Source organism: Indicator indicator, chromosome 3, assembly GCF_027791375.1.
Source record: "Indicator indicator isolate 239-I01 chromosome 3, UM_Iind_1.1, whole genome shotgun sequence".
Classification (NCBI taxonomy): domain Eukaryota; kingdom Metazoa; phylum Chordata; class Aves; order Piciformes; family Indicatoridae; genus Indicator; species Indicator indicator.
This window is the reverse complement of record NC_072012.1, coordinates 24,267,619-24,279,660: the sequence shown is the minus strand read 5'-3', so window position 1 is coordinate 24,279,660 and position 12,042 is coordinate 24,267,619. Positions and strand designations below refer to the sequence as shown.

Sequence of the window (12,042 nt, the reverse complement as noted above, 5' to 3'; positions counted from 1 at the left end):
AAGACTTAGCTGCTGAACTCCATAGTGAATAAAACCAGACTTACCTTTTCCCCTCAGGCAGATTCCCCATTCCTGTGCTGATATAGCTACTACTGACCTCAACAGTCCAATAACCAAGCACCTGTGAACAAACAAAAAAGGTCACTTATATGCAAGCATTTGCTGAAGCACATACTTAAAGTACACACAGCTTTGGCCTTAAACAAGTACTTCCTCCATGCGCACTGCGCTCTCAGCAGTTTATTACCACACCGCCTTTCTTGAATGTTTGACTTTCCCCAGGATCCACCAGATTCAGCTAAAGCACAAGAGCAAATACTTAGTGGCAAGTCCCTTCAATTTTCTCTCCTTAATCTCACGGATCAAACAAAACTTCCCAAGTGGGCAGCTACAAACAAAATTAATTTCAGAATAACAGTTAGGCAAAGTCCTATTACAGCTAGAAATAACAAATACAGCACATTGACCCAAAACTTAATCACACAAAAGATACCATAAGTGCCAGTGTTTCTCTGGTACTTCTTCGTATTAGACAAGCAGATTCCGAAGAAGTACTAGGTCCAACTCATAGCATCTGACTTCAGGATCCTTCATCAACTATACTACAAAGTAAGCTCTCAACTCCCCCTGTTCCCAGCTGGAGGCTGAACTGCATCACAGGGGATGCAAACAGTATAGTACTAGTGCTTCTTCTCCTCTCCTGCTCCTCTGGGCACAGCAGCTCAGCCCTGGTACTGCACTACAGGAAAGCAGGAATACCTGTAGCTCTGCTCCTCTCTCACCCTTGGAGATGGTGCAGATGACACACCAGGACCTGGCTCAACTGCAGAAGGCACTTCAGATCAGGGTATGATTACTATCATTTTCAAATGCTACCAATACCTAACTTTATTTTTGCCTCTGTGATTACAATAAACAACTGATAGCTTATGAATGATGGCATTGCTTGCTAGTAACATATCAGATGCAACATGAAGCCATTTACTGACACTTACTTAAGGTCACCTTCGTATTTTATGACTGTATCAGCACAAAGAAAAGAACACAGTCATACAAGAACAACCAAGAGCCTCCATCTCTTGAGTCATTCAAAACTGGCCTGTATGCCATCCCATGCAATCCACCCTAGGTAAACATGCTGTGGCGGAGGGTTGGACTATCTAGTCCACAGGTCCCTCTCAACTCTTACCATTCTGTAACAGGTTGAGGGAAAAAAAAAAAATCAAATCCTACATCCACCTATTGATTAAGGGTGCAAGCAATTTAAGGTGGATTTAAATTTCAAATTGTTGGGTGATGGGGCACTAGAACAGGCTGCCCAGGGGGTTGTGGAGTGTCCTTCTCTGGAGATTTTCAAAACCTGCCTGGATGCATTCCTGTGTGGACTATTCTAGGTGATCTTGCTTTTGGCAAGGGGGCTGGACTTGATAATCTCTGGAGGTCCCTTCCAACCTCTAATATTCTGTGATTCGTGTAGGCTTAAGTTCAAAGCTCTCATCTAGTGAACCAAGAGTAGGAATGCTAAAACTACAAAAAACACACCTGAAAAACTATCAGAAGTTACTAAGCAAGGTAGATTTTTCAAGGCTTTGTAGGGTTTCTGTGTCATCCTGGCACAGAACAAGGAACAGTAGAGGATTTCTTTTGAGAAATCAGATATTGAAGCCCTTCTTATATTATCAAATGCCAGCTACCACTTCAGCACGTTTCTCTCAGAGCAGGACTCACTGGAACATGTTCCTAATTTACAAGACCACACAGTCCACAACAAGGTCAATACATGTGTAACACCAGGAAAGCTCTTGTGCTCTTTACAACTTGGAACGCATTCCCCCAAGTTTACAAAGGGCAACAGAAAAGCAGAAGAGCTGTGCCTAAACACAAGAGACATCCCTAATACTTCCTTCCAGCTGCTGGAAAAGAATCTTCTTTTCCCAAAGTGATTACATCCATAGGCACATTAAAACCACAATTATTGGTTTTGCTTCCCTGAAAGCTTTCAAGGATAGCAACAGTGGAAAAAATGCACATGATGCTCTTGACCAAAAGAAAAGGGAAACAGAAGGGCTGTTACTCCTTGTTGATTGTCTGAGACAGGAAAGGTTAGCCTACAGAAACTCCTCCTGCCTTTTCCCAGAAGTGGAACTGTCGCCTTATGGGCTCACACTTACGATACAATGCTATTTAATTTTGTCTAAACTATGAAGATATGGTTGATTCCCAGGTTTGTGTTTGTTTTTACATAGCAGGTCCTCCACCATTTTTGGCATCTTCTGGTTTTGTGTCTATCATCTGGAGATCAACAATCACTTTATTACTGCCTGAAGGGACAACTGAGCACTGTGTGCATGTGTCTGGCTGGCTCCTCATTGCTACTCAGCTGACATGAGAGCTGTGAAAACTCAGCCCTTCCCCGATACAGAGTATTGAAAAGAGACCAGAAAGTTCTAGATTTCAGGCCTGAGAAACAACTGCCTCGCAGGGAAATCTCACTTCTCCCTTATGACTGTTCGGCCTTGCAGAGTGCTTGTTAGCCCATGTGTAAAAAAAAAAAAAAAACAAACCAGCTTTTCCACAGGGTTTTCCACACTGCTGGATTTTTTTTTCCCCCCCTCAAAATTGCCTCATCGCTCAGAAGCAGAAGTAGAATATGCTCACTGATGTAAAATATCCACTCACAAAGGACAAGAACCAAGCTCAGTGCCAGGCACTTCTGGAAAACATCAGCTCTAATGAGAGTCAAGAAGCTTTCCATATTAACTACAGAAGACAAACCCCCTCCAGACAGCTGCTCCCTTGCTGAATTACACTGGAAAAATCAGGGAGTGGGGAAGAAAAGTTCAGGCAGAGAAGCTGCAGTGAGAGCTCCTGAATACATTCAAGTGGAAGACCCATCTCTCTAGGGAAAGGGGGAGAAGACCCCTGAGAGACTATTAAATGACAAGCCCAAGTTGCATAGTTGCATGTGTCAAAAAATGTATTTTTTTATTTCTATTATTTTCTATTTAAATACACACAATGGCTTCAGTGGCTAAGCCCACTAACACCACAGCCACATGAAGAGATGGTGGACCAGAAGCAATCCTGGTTTTAGATTTTCAGCAGCTCCAATGACTGTCCCAGTGGACACAGTCTCTTCACAAGCTTCACACCAGAAAGACCAATTGTATAGGTTAGATAAAAACTTGATACCCATAAAAATATCTGCAAACAAACCTATCCATCAGGAATATTATACTTCCACAGCACCAGCATGCAACACAGCCACAGTTCTCAAGTTTGAGTTCAGTCATTTTAAGTATAAATCATTAACCTTCATAACTTCTGTAGAATTTGCAACTCAAAGCTTAACATATGGTCATGGAGTAATCTCCAAGATTCCCAAAACACTCCTTTACTATTATTAATATATTTAGAAATACAATATATTCTATAAAAGCCTCACTTAACATCATACAGCTAATTATCTTGAAGTCTATTGATAATGAGATAAGGAAACAAGATAACTGAAAAACACCCTTCTGTATTTTTCTGTCACATCATCAGGCAAAACAGTAACGGAGTCAGTGATAGTGAACTGAGTAGCATTGTGTCCCCTGTCAAATGCATGCAAAATTATAGAACTTCAGAAGACACAGTTTTTTAGCTTCACGTACTCCTGGTACACTGCAAGATGAAAGATCCAGTCAGAAGTCAATCCATCCTCTTGGAAGCTTTTGCACAAGGACAGATGAAGCTCTTAAGATACAGAGATCCAACCTTGAGCTCACACAGTAATATCAGTAGTCACATAACCTGGAAACTTGCGTGAACAGCTCTGACCAGATGCAGTACAAGAGCTGATTTCAGCAACGTGGCTATTTGTCTCTCTATTCCTTTGCATCCCTACTGCAAGCTTTCACTAACAAACGGTAGCCTCTGGAGGGAAAAACAGCTTGAAAATCTCTGGGTTGAAAATTAAAAGCATTTGTCAGAAGCAGCACAGCACATCTCGGGCCTGATGGTCACTTCCCCTCCAAAAACATACTATGGTATGAAGTCCTTTAAAACAAATTTGGTGGGCACTCACTTGGTGGACTGAAACTTTAGAACTTCAAGATTTGGGGGGAAGGAGAAGATTAGTCTGTAATTTTTTTCCAAGATAAAAATACATAGCACCTGAAAAAGCTTAGTAGTACACTAAAGAAAGAAGGGGAGGAAAAAAAAAAAAAGGCAAACACACAACAAAACCCACAAAAACACAGTCACACAGATCTTTAATAGGCAACAGATCATACTAGTTGTTTTCCAGTATTTTCACAGCATACATGGTATTCCAGCTGATATGGTGTGCCTTACCAGGTACACTTACTGCCACTGTAAAGGTAATGCAGAGATGGTACTACATGATTTGATTAAATTTGGTTATTTTTGTTATTTGCTACTGGACCTTACTGGCAGTAGAAGTCAGTTCAGTCCCACCAGGGGAGCCCTAAACTACATGTCAGGGCTTTTCTCTCCCACCTAATTCTGTCTACAGTCTTGTGTCCTCTCCTCAGCAAGTGACCTACATATGCAGTTAAAAAGATCCTACCAGGAAAACTACACGTTACATTCAAACACAGCCTTTAAAAAAGTTCTACAAACATGCTGAGTACAAAGCAGTAGGCTCATACTGTGAGGATACATCACACTCCAGCAAAGACAGGGGGCAGAGGGGACAAACCAGTCTGGTCTCTGTTGCACTGCAGACCTAGTAACAGAGCGTATGCACACAGAGTAGTCCTAAGTAATTCTGCATTCACGAAGGTTTGGGTGGCATGTGCATTAACATGATAGGGGAATCTAATCATCCACATAATGATTGTACATTAAGATGCAAGTAACTTTGCACAAGCAAGCTTAATTCTGTCACTTCCTAAACTCTGCATAGCTCAAACAACTTTCCTTCCACAGCTGGTACGTAAACGTTCTTGAAAAAGTGATCTGAACAGCAGAGTACCTGAAATACCATGCCAACCCCCACTCACATCAGCTGCAGGCTTGAAACCCTCAGCATCCTCAGATAACAGAATGATAAACTTCTCCTGCAGTGGACTGGTGAGCTGCTGGCCAGTGGGTTCAGACAACAAAGTGATTGTAAAATTAGGACACTAGGCTGATTATAGTCTAAGAAAGCAAGCAACTTTGCAAACATGGCTATTATTATCCTTTGTTGTTTCAAACATGCTTAGTCCCAGTGCTTACTCTACTCAGTCTCCACCTCCTTTATTAAGGCAACAAGCTTTCAGTAGAACGAGCTCTCATCTACAGCCATGCCTAGCTCTAACTTTTGGTGTTTCGGTTCTAGCATCTCCTCAAACTTTGATAGGACCAAAGATGAGCCAAAGTGAAGAGCCTGGCTTTCCTGTCAAGTATGCAAAGTACAGAAGCCAACAAAAGGCACAACATTTGATCCCATACCAAGTACAGTTGGGTCACCCTTCAACAACAGACATAGGCCTTTAGTATTATCATATGCAAAAGGTCCAAATATGCTTTGTACCAATGACATTCTTCCTAGCTAAGCTTACACAAAGTGCTACCAAGCACAAGTAATCCAATTTCCTAAACACTTGAATTCTGCCCACATTTGCAGTAATGAATATCCATCCAGATGTGGCATTCCTGACACAGGCTCACCCAAATTCCAGAAGCGTCAGGGACACCAGAGCTGCTTAGGAAGCGGCAGGCATGGGGGAGAGAATGATAGCCATAAGCTTGTTCGTAAGCCGTTTGGCCTGAAGTTGCTATAAACTATGTATTTAGAAATTCAGACCTGAAAAGATCTAAGCATCTTCTAAGCTCATGCAAAATGTAGTTTTGGTTTTGTCTGTTTTGTTGGGTGTTTTTTCACTCTCTGTATTTTGTATTTACACTGAGCAGAGGGGAAGAAGGAGAGAATGGGCAGGGAAGGAGAATTTAACTGTTTTCAAGCATCTGGGTTGAGGCAATCCCAAGCACAAATACAGGCTGGGCAGTGACTGGCTAGAAAGCAGCCCTGAGGAGAGGGACTTGGGGGTGCTGGTGGACAAGAAGCTCAACATGAGCTGTCAATGTGCACTTGCAGCCCAGAAAGCCAACCAGAGCCTGGGATGCATCAAGAGAAGTGTGGCCAGCAGGTCAAGGGAGGTGATTCTCCCCCTCTACTCAGCTCTGGTGAGACCCCACCTGGAGTACTGTGTCCAGTTCTGGAGCCTCTGTTACAAGAGGGATCTGGACATGCTGGAATGTGTCCAGAGGAGGGCCACCAGGATGATCAGAGGGCTGGAGCACCTCTCCTATGAGGAGAGACTGAAAGAGTTGGGGCTGTTCAGTCTGGAGAAGAGAAGGCTCTGAGGTGACCTTATTGTGGCCTTCCAGTATCTGAAGGGGGCCTACAAGAAAGCTGGGGAGGGACTTTTTAGGGTATCAGGTAGTGATAGGACTAGGGGGAATGGAACAAAGCTGGAAGTGGGGAGATTCAGGCTGGACATGAGGAAGAAGTTCTTCCCCATGAGAGTGGTGAGAGCCTGGAATGGGTTGTTCAGGGAGGTGGTTGAGGCCCCATCCCTGGAGGTGTTTAAGGCCAGGCTGGATGAGGCTCGGGCCAGCCTCATCTAGTGTGAGGTGTCCCTGCCCATGGCAGGGGGGTTGGAACTAGATGATCCTTGTGGTCCCTTCCAACCCTGACTGATTCTATGATTCTATGATAAAAATCTGTTCAAGATTTGTATTACAAGACGATTTTCACTTGCCCTTGAGAGGTCTTTATTTTCCAGAAACATCTCTTTCCACAATTATTAGGGAGAAAAGATGTTTTCTATCTCAAAACAGCTCTACAGAAAATGGTAAGAAACAGACTAGTGAGAACTGTTCCTCATTTCAGAATATATCCTGTGGTTTTCATCCTTCAAACTTTAACTGTAGCCCTTTACAAATCAGTCAGGAGAAAAACGGCTCTTTTCTCACACAGACCAAATTAACACAGATCTGCCCTGTACCAGTGCCAGTGGAAGGAATTCCCATAGGTAATCATCACCACATCTGCTTTTACAGCACCACAGTACCGCCCATAACACATTCTTTTATTAAATGTAAGCAAACATATTTCTGGAATAGATCTCTGATGCACAGTTGGCAGAAAGCTACAGGAAAGACCACAGAAATGTATAGAATTATACAGTTAAGAAGTTTTTACTAGTCTGCAGGTAGGAAAGCATTTCCTAACTCCACACCATTGCTCCCTTACAACTGAGCAGTTCACACTGTCACTGAAGTGTCACGTTACTGAGTAATCTCTTTACACCAATGCTGGACCGTAAAATGATAGTCAGAGGTCTCCAAGAGAAGAAAGGAAAGAAACTGGTTAAATGTTCCACCAATTTCTAATGCCTTTATGAAATTATCCAGGCTCCCTCTGGTGGGGGTTTTAATGCAGGGATTATTGCAATTTGCTATAGAAGAACAGGTTTGCACATTTTGTAAAATGAACCTTATTAGAATTCAACTCTGCAATTCTTGTGGTATTTCAGCCACAGCAATTTAAGGCAATGCTTTGTTTTCGGCCATAAGCTCCATCATATAAACAATGACTTTGGATGAAAAGGAGAAAACGTATTTTTAAAATACAAATTAGTGTCTTTGTGCTCCAAAATCCTCGGAACATTTCTCTGTCCTTGCTTCAGCCTTCCAGAGCCACAGCAGAACCACCACCTCTGTCCCCAGTGTGGAAAGAGGCCAAAGACAGATCTCTTTCCCCAGACTACAGGAAACAAGAATTCCTAGCTCTGAATTTCCATTTCTGCATTTTATATATTAATTATATTAAGCCTCGAGTCTCACATCCTTCCAGCAACACCAGTAACATTTATTTGTACCACTATAAGACAATTCCAACACACCTATGTATCTCTCTCCAAGACACATACAAGAGTCAAGCAAACCATCCATTCCCTCTCTTCCCCCTGAAGTTGTCAATGTAACCAGTTATAAAGAACATGAGAAGCTTCACAAACACAAAAGTATATCAACTTTGTATTTTTAGTATCTACCACTAAACCCATATACTATGCATAGCCACTAAAATACCTCTTCTGCCACCACATAGTCAAATTTAGTTTTCTTGTCTCCTGAACATTCTGCAGTCTTAAGTTTTGATTACAAAAAAAAAAAAAAAAAAAAAAAAAAAAGCAGAGGCAGCATTTAAAAAATAAAACCCAACCACCTGACTTAGGGAAAACCGCAATGTGAAAAAGATGCCCCTTACTGTACCGGAAAATCACTTAAGACCTTTCAAGAATGGAATTAATTTTGACAACCTTTATTATTACTTATAACAGAGTGCTAGAACAGGCTCCCCAGAAAGGTTGTGGAATCTCCTTCTCTGGGGACTTTTAAGACCGATCTGGATACATTCCTGTGCAACCTGCTCCAGATTATATGGTCCTGTTCTGGCAGAAGGGTGGACTCGAAGATGTCCTGAGGTCCCTTCCAACCCCTAACATCCTGTGATCCTGTGACTTTTTTCTTCAGTAAGACCATGAATCATATCACAGCAAGCATGTCTATAACAAGCCAGAGAATTCAAAAATTATTCGGTGGCCTTTAGACAGGGAGGGTTGCAAGACCACAGTAAGAAAGATCTACTTTTCTTTTTTTGCCTTTGTTTTTGAACATGCCGTAGTCCAAGGACTCTGAGTAACCTCAACCAGCCCATCTTAGATGTTGAGTATAATTCAAATTACTGCCTGACAGGATAGCAGCTGAAGAGCAACCAAAATTTTGGGAATATTTAGGAAACAGCTGGCACACAAGCTAGTCTCAAAGCTTAGAGGAAACACTCCTCATCAAGTTCTTTGGGACAACTATAAAGTGTTACCAGAACATACTGCTAGCAAATTATGCAATGCATATAGGAAGACAGCTGCAGGACACTAATAATTAAATCAAAAACCTTCTAAAGCATCATCTCATTTGACCTGCAAGATCGCCACCTCATTTTGTCCCAAAAAGCACTCCTTTAATGCCCAATGAAAATCAGCGCTGTACAGGGAACCAGAAGAGAGGTATTTACGGCTCAGAAAACCAGGCATGATCTCCTGCTCCCTTCTGACTTTCCAAAACCTTCTCAAATGCAAAGCTTACATGGTGAGACGCCACCACCGATAGACCGACCACCCTAAAGATGAATTTGCATAAAGGATACGAGACCATCCTCGTCATACAGAAACCAGGCAACTGTCCCCCAAAAGGGCTAAGACTACACTACCTGCAAGTAAAAACGAAAAGAGCAAGCATACACACTGCCTCTCCGCATCTCTGCGCTATCGCCAGCAGACCCTTCCCCTGACCTCAGCTCAGTTAAGCTTTTCCTTCGCCAGCAGCCGAGCACTCAATCCCCAGGGGCCAACTTTCATCTTTTGTTTGCGGGTTGTCTTACATGAACAGGTTGCAGAAATGAGCTTTTGAGGCTCAGTTAAACCTGTCTCGCGGGGCAGCTTTTTCCCGGGTGGGGCAAGAGCCTGGGAATCTGGGAGGACTCGGGGTAAAGACCGGGGGTTAGTACTGCAGCAAGTCGTGGGGAAGCCCGACAGGCCGACGCGGCACTCACCGATGCCCAGCCCCACCACCACGCGTCCCCCCAGCAGGGTCTCCTTGTCACGGGCGGCGGCTAGCACGCCAGCCCCAGCCGTGAAGAGGCCGCTGGCTAGCAGAATGCAGGGCCGCCGACCACACAGACCGTTGAGGACGCCGCCGGCCAAGGCGGAGAGGGCGGCGGCGCCCACCGTGCTGGAAACGAGCAGCTCCTGCCAGAGGGCGTCCAGGTTGAGCTCTCTCTTGAGGAGAAGTAGGGCCCCCGACACCACGCCGGTGTCGTAGCCGAAGAGGAAGCCGCCCAGGGCGGAGAAGACCGACACCACATAGACGAAACCGGGGGTTTCATCCTGCTGGAATTGCCGCCGCGCTGCCCGCTCCAAATCGCCACCCGAGGCTGCGCTGTTAAGGCTGGAGCACGACTCGGCGGCGATGAGGCTCCGCTCGCCCGCCGCCGCGCCCGAGGCAGCGGAGCCGTCCGCCTGGCGCCGCCGCTTCTCGCCCATCAGGTTGCTCAGGCTCCGCAGCGTGTACTCCACATTGTCGCTGGCCTTACGGGACATGGGACGGCCGCGGCAGCTCCTGCCCCGGCCGGGAGAGGGCACGGGGCTGAGGCGGGCGACTGCCGGGCGACTCTAGCTACGACGGCGGGGCCGCTTCTGCTCCTGACCCCTCCCGCCCCTCTCGGGCTGTGCTCAGCCGGGTCGCATAGTACCCCCGTGCGGCCGAACAGACTTGAGGGGAAGTTGCCCGCCTCGGCCAGCCGCTCCCAGCTTCCAGGCGGAGCTGGAGGCGGGCAGCGACAGCCCCGAGCGCGGCCCAGCGAGCGCCAGGGGGCGGGTTCGCCCCCTCCCTGCTCCGCCATGGCGCGCACGGCTCCGCATGCGCAGCGCTCGCGCACTGATCGTGGCGACCACGATCGCCCCGCCCCACTTTGCTCCCTTACGGGAGTTGCTGCCAGCGGCGGGACTGGAGCGCCGTACTATCGGAGGCGCTGGGAGAAGGCAGGGAGGGAAGGACTGGGCGAGTAAGCGTCGCGCAGGCCAGAGGGGCAGCTCCAGCGATGCGCCGCCGTGATGGCTCTAGAGTAGGGAGTGTGCTTGCTGGACAGCCCTTGCTTGTGCGAAGGGGAACGGGCTGCTGGCCTCGCCCATCTCCCTACGTGGCTCGCCGGTCTGCCGGGGCCTCGTTGGCCAAGTGGCTGTCGAACCTGAAAACCGCGGTTAAATTAACTTGATCATTTGAACAGAGACAGCGTTTAAAGTACGCGTTTGTCATTCCTGAAGTGCTGAGTGACAAAAATGGGAAAATTTCGGCCAGTTGTCCAGAGGGAGAGCGGTTTGTTACCCTATAGAAGAGTTGCTCTCGTCTCTACTTAGAGCATTGTGTTTTCGTAATTCCCCCTCTGAGTTTGTTTTTGTTCGGGGCCTGCGCAGGGCTCTGGCACCTAGCACAAGGCATCAAGAGGTGCCCTTTTCTTGGGGCAGTCGGCAGCCCCTGTGGCCTGCTGCGCACGGCAGGGTCCTCCAGGGGCAATGTAAACGGAGGCAAGTCACACTAGAATGTTGTCATTTGTGCTACGGAGGGATCTGGACAGACTGTATTCATGAACTGAGACTAGTTTTATGAGGTTTAACAAGGTCAAGTGCTGGGTTCAGTACTTGGGTCAAAAGAACCCCATGCAGACTTGAGGAAGAGTGGCTTGAAAGCTGCCCATCAGAAAAGGACCTGGAAGTGTTGGTCGACAGACAGCTGAATATGAGTCAGCACTGTGATGGTTGGCCAAGAAGATTAACAGCATCCTGGCATCAGGAATAACATGGCCAGCAGGGCTAGGGAAGTGACTGTCTCCTTGTATTTGGCACTGATGAGACCACAGCTCAAATACTGTGTTCAGTTTTGAGCCCCTCACTACAAGAAAGACACTGAGGTGCTGGATTGTGCCCAGAGAAGGGCCACAAAACTGGTGAAGGGATGAAGAGCAGCTGATGAAACTGGGGTTCAATCTGGAGAAAAGGAGGCTGAAGGGAGACCTAACCACTCTACAGCTGTCTGAAAGGAGGTTATGGTAAGGTGGGTGTCAGTCTTTTCTCCTTAGTAGCAAGTGATAGGGCAAGAAGAAATGGCATCAAGTTGCACCATCTAAAGATGAAGCATTAGGAAAACATTCTTCATTGAAAGGATTGTCAGGCATTGAAAGAGGCTGCCCAGGGAAGTGGTTCACTCACCATCCCTGGAGATAGTAGAAGATGTGTAGCCGTGGTGTTTAGTGACATGGCTTAGTGGTGGACTTGCAATGTTAGGTTAGTGGTTAGACTCAATGATCTTAGAGGTCTTTTCAAACCTAAAGGGTTCTATGATTGTTTATGTAATGGCACATTTTAAAGTAAACAAAATTTTCCATCTGACTTGACGATCTTCTGTAAAGATCCTCACAATGAGGCCAGC

At 45.9% G+C, this 12,042-nt stretch overlaps 1 protein-coding gene across 1 annotated transcript in view; it reads right to left on the bottom strand.

Moving 5' to 3' along the window:
- SLC2A13 (solute carrier family 2 member 13) overlaps window positions 1–10,157 on the bottom strand; it is a 135,118-nt gene extending 124,961 nt beyond the window's left edge. The window contains exon 1 of the mRNA XM_054399721.1: window positions 9,611–10,157. Coding sequence (XP_054255696.1) covers window positions 9,611–10,157 — 547 coding nt within the window. The remainder of the gene's footprint in view (window positions 1–9,610) is intronic.
- Between the last annotated feature and the right edge of the window lie 1,885 nt (window positions 10,158–12,042).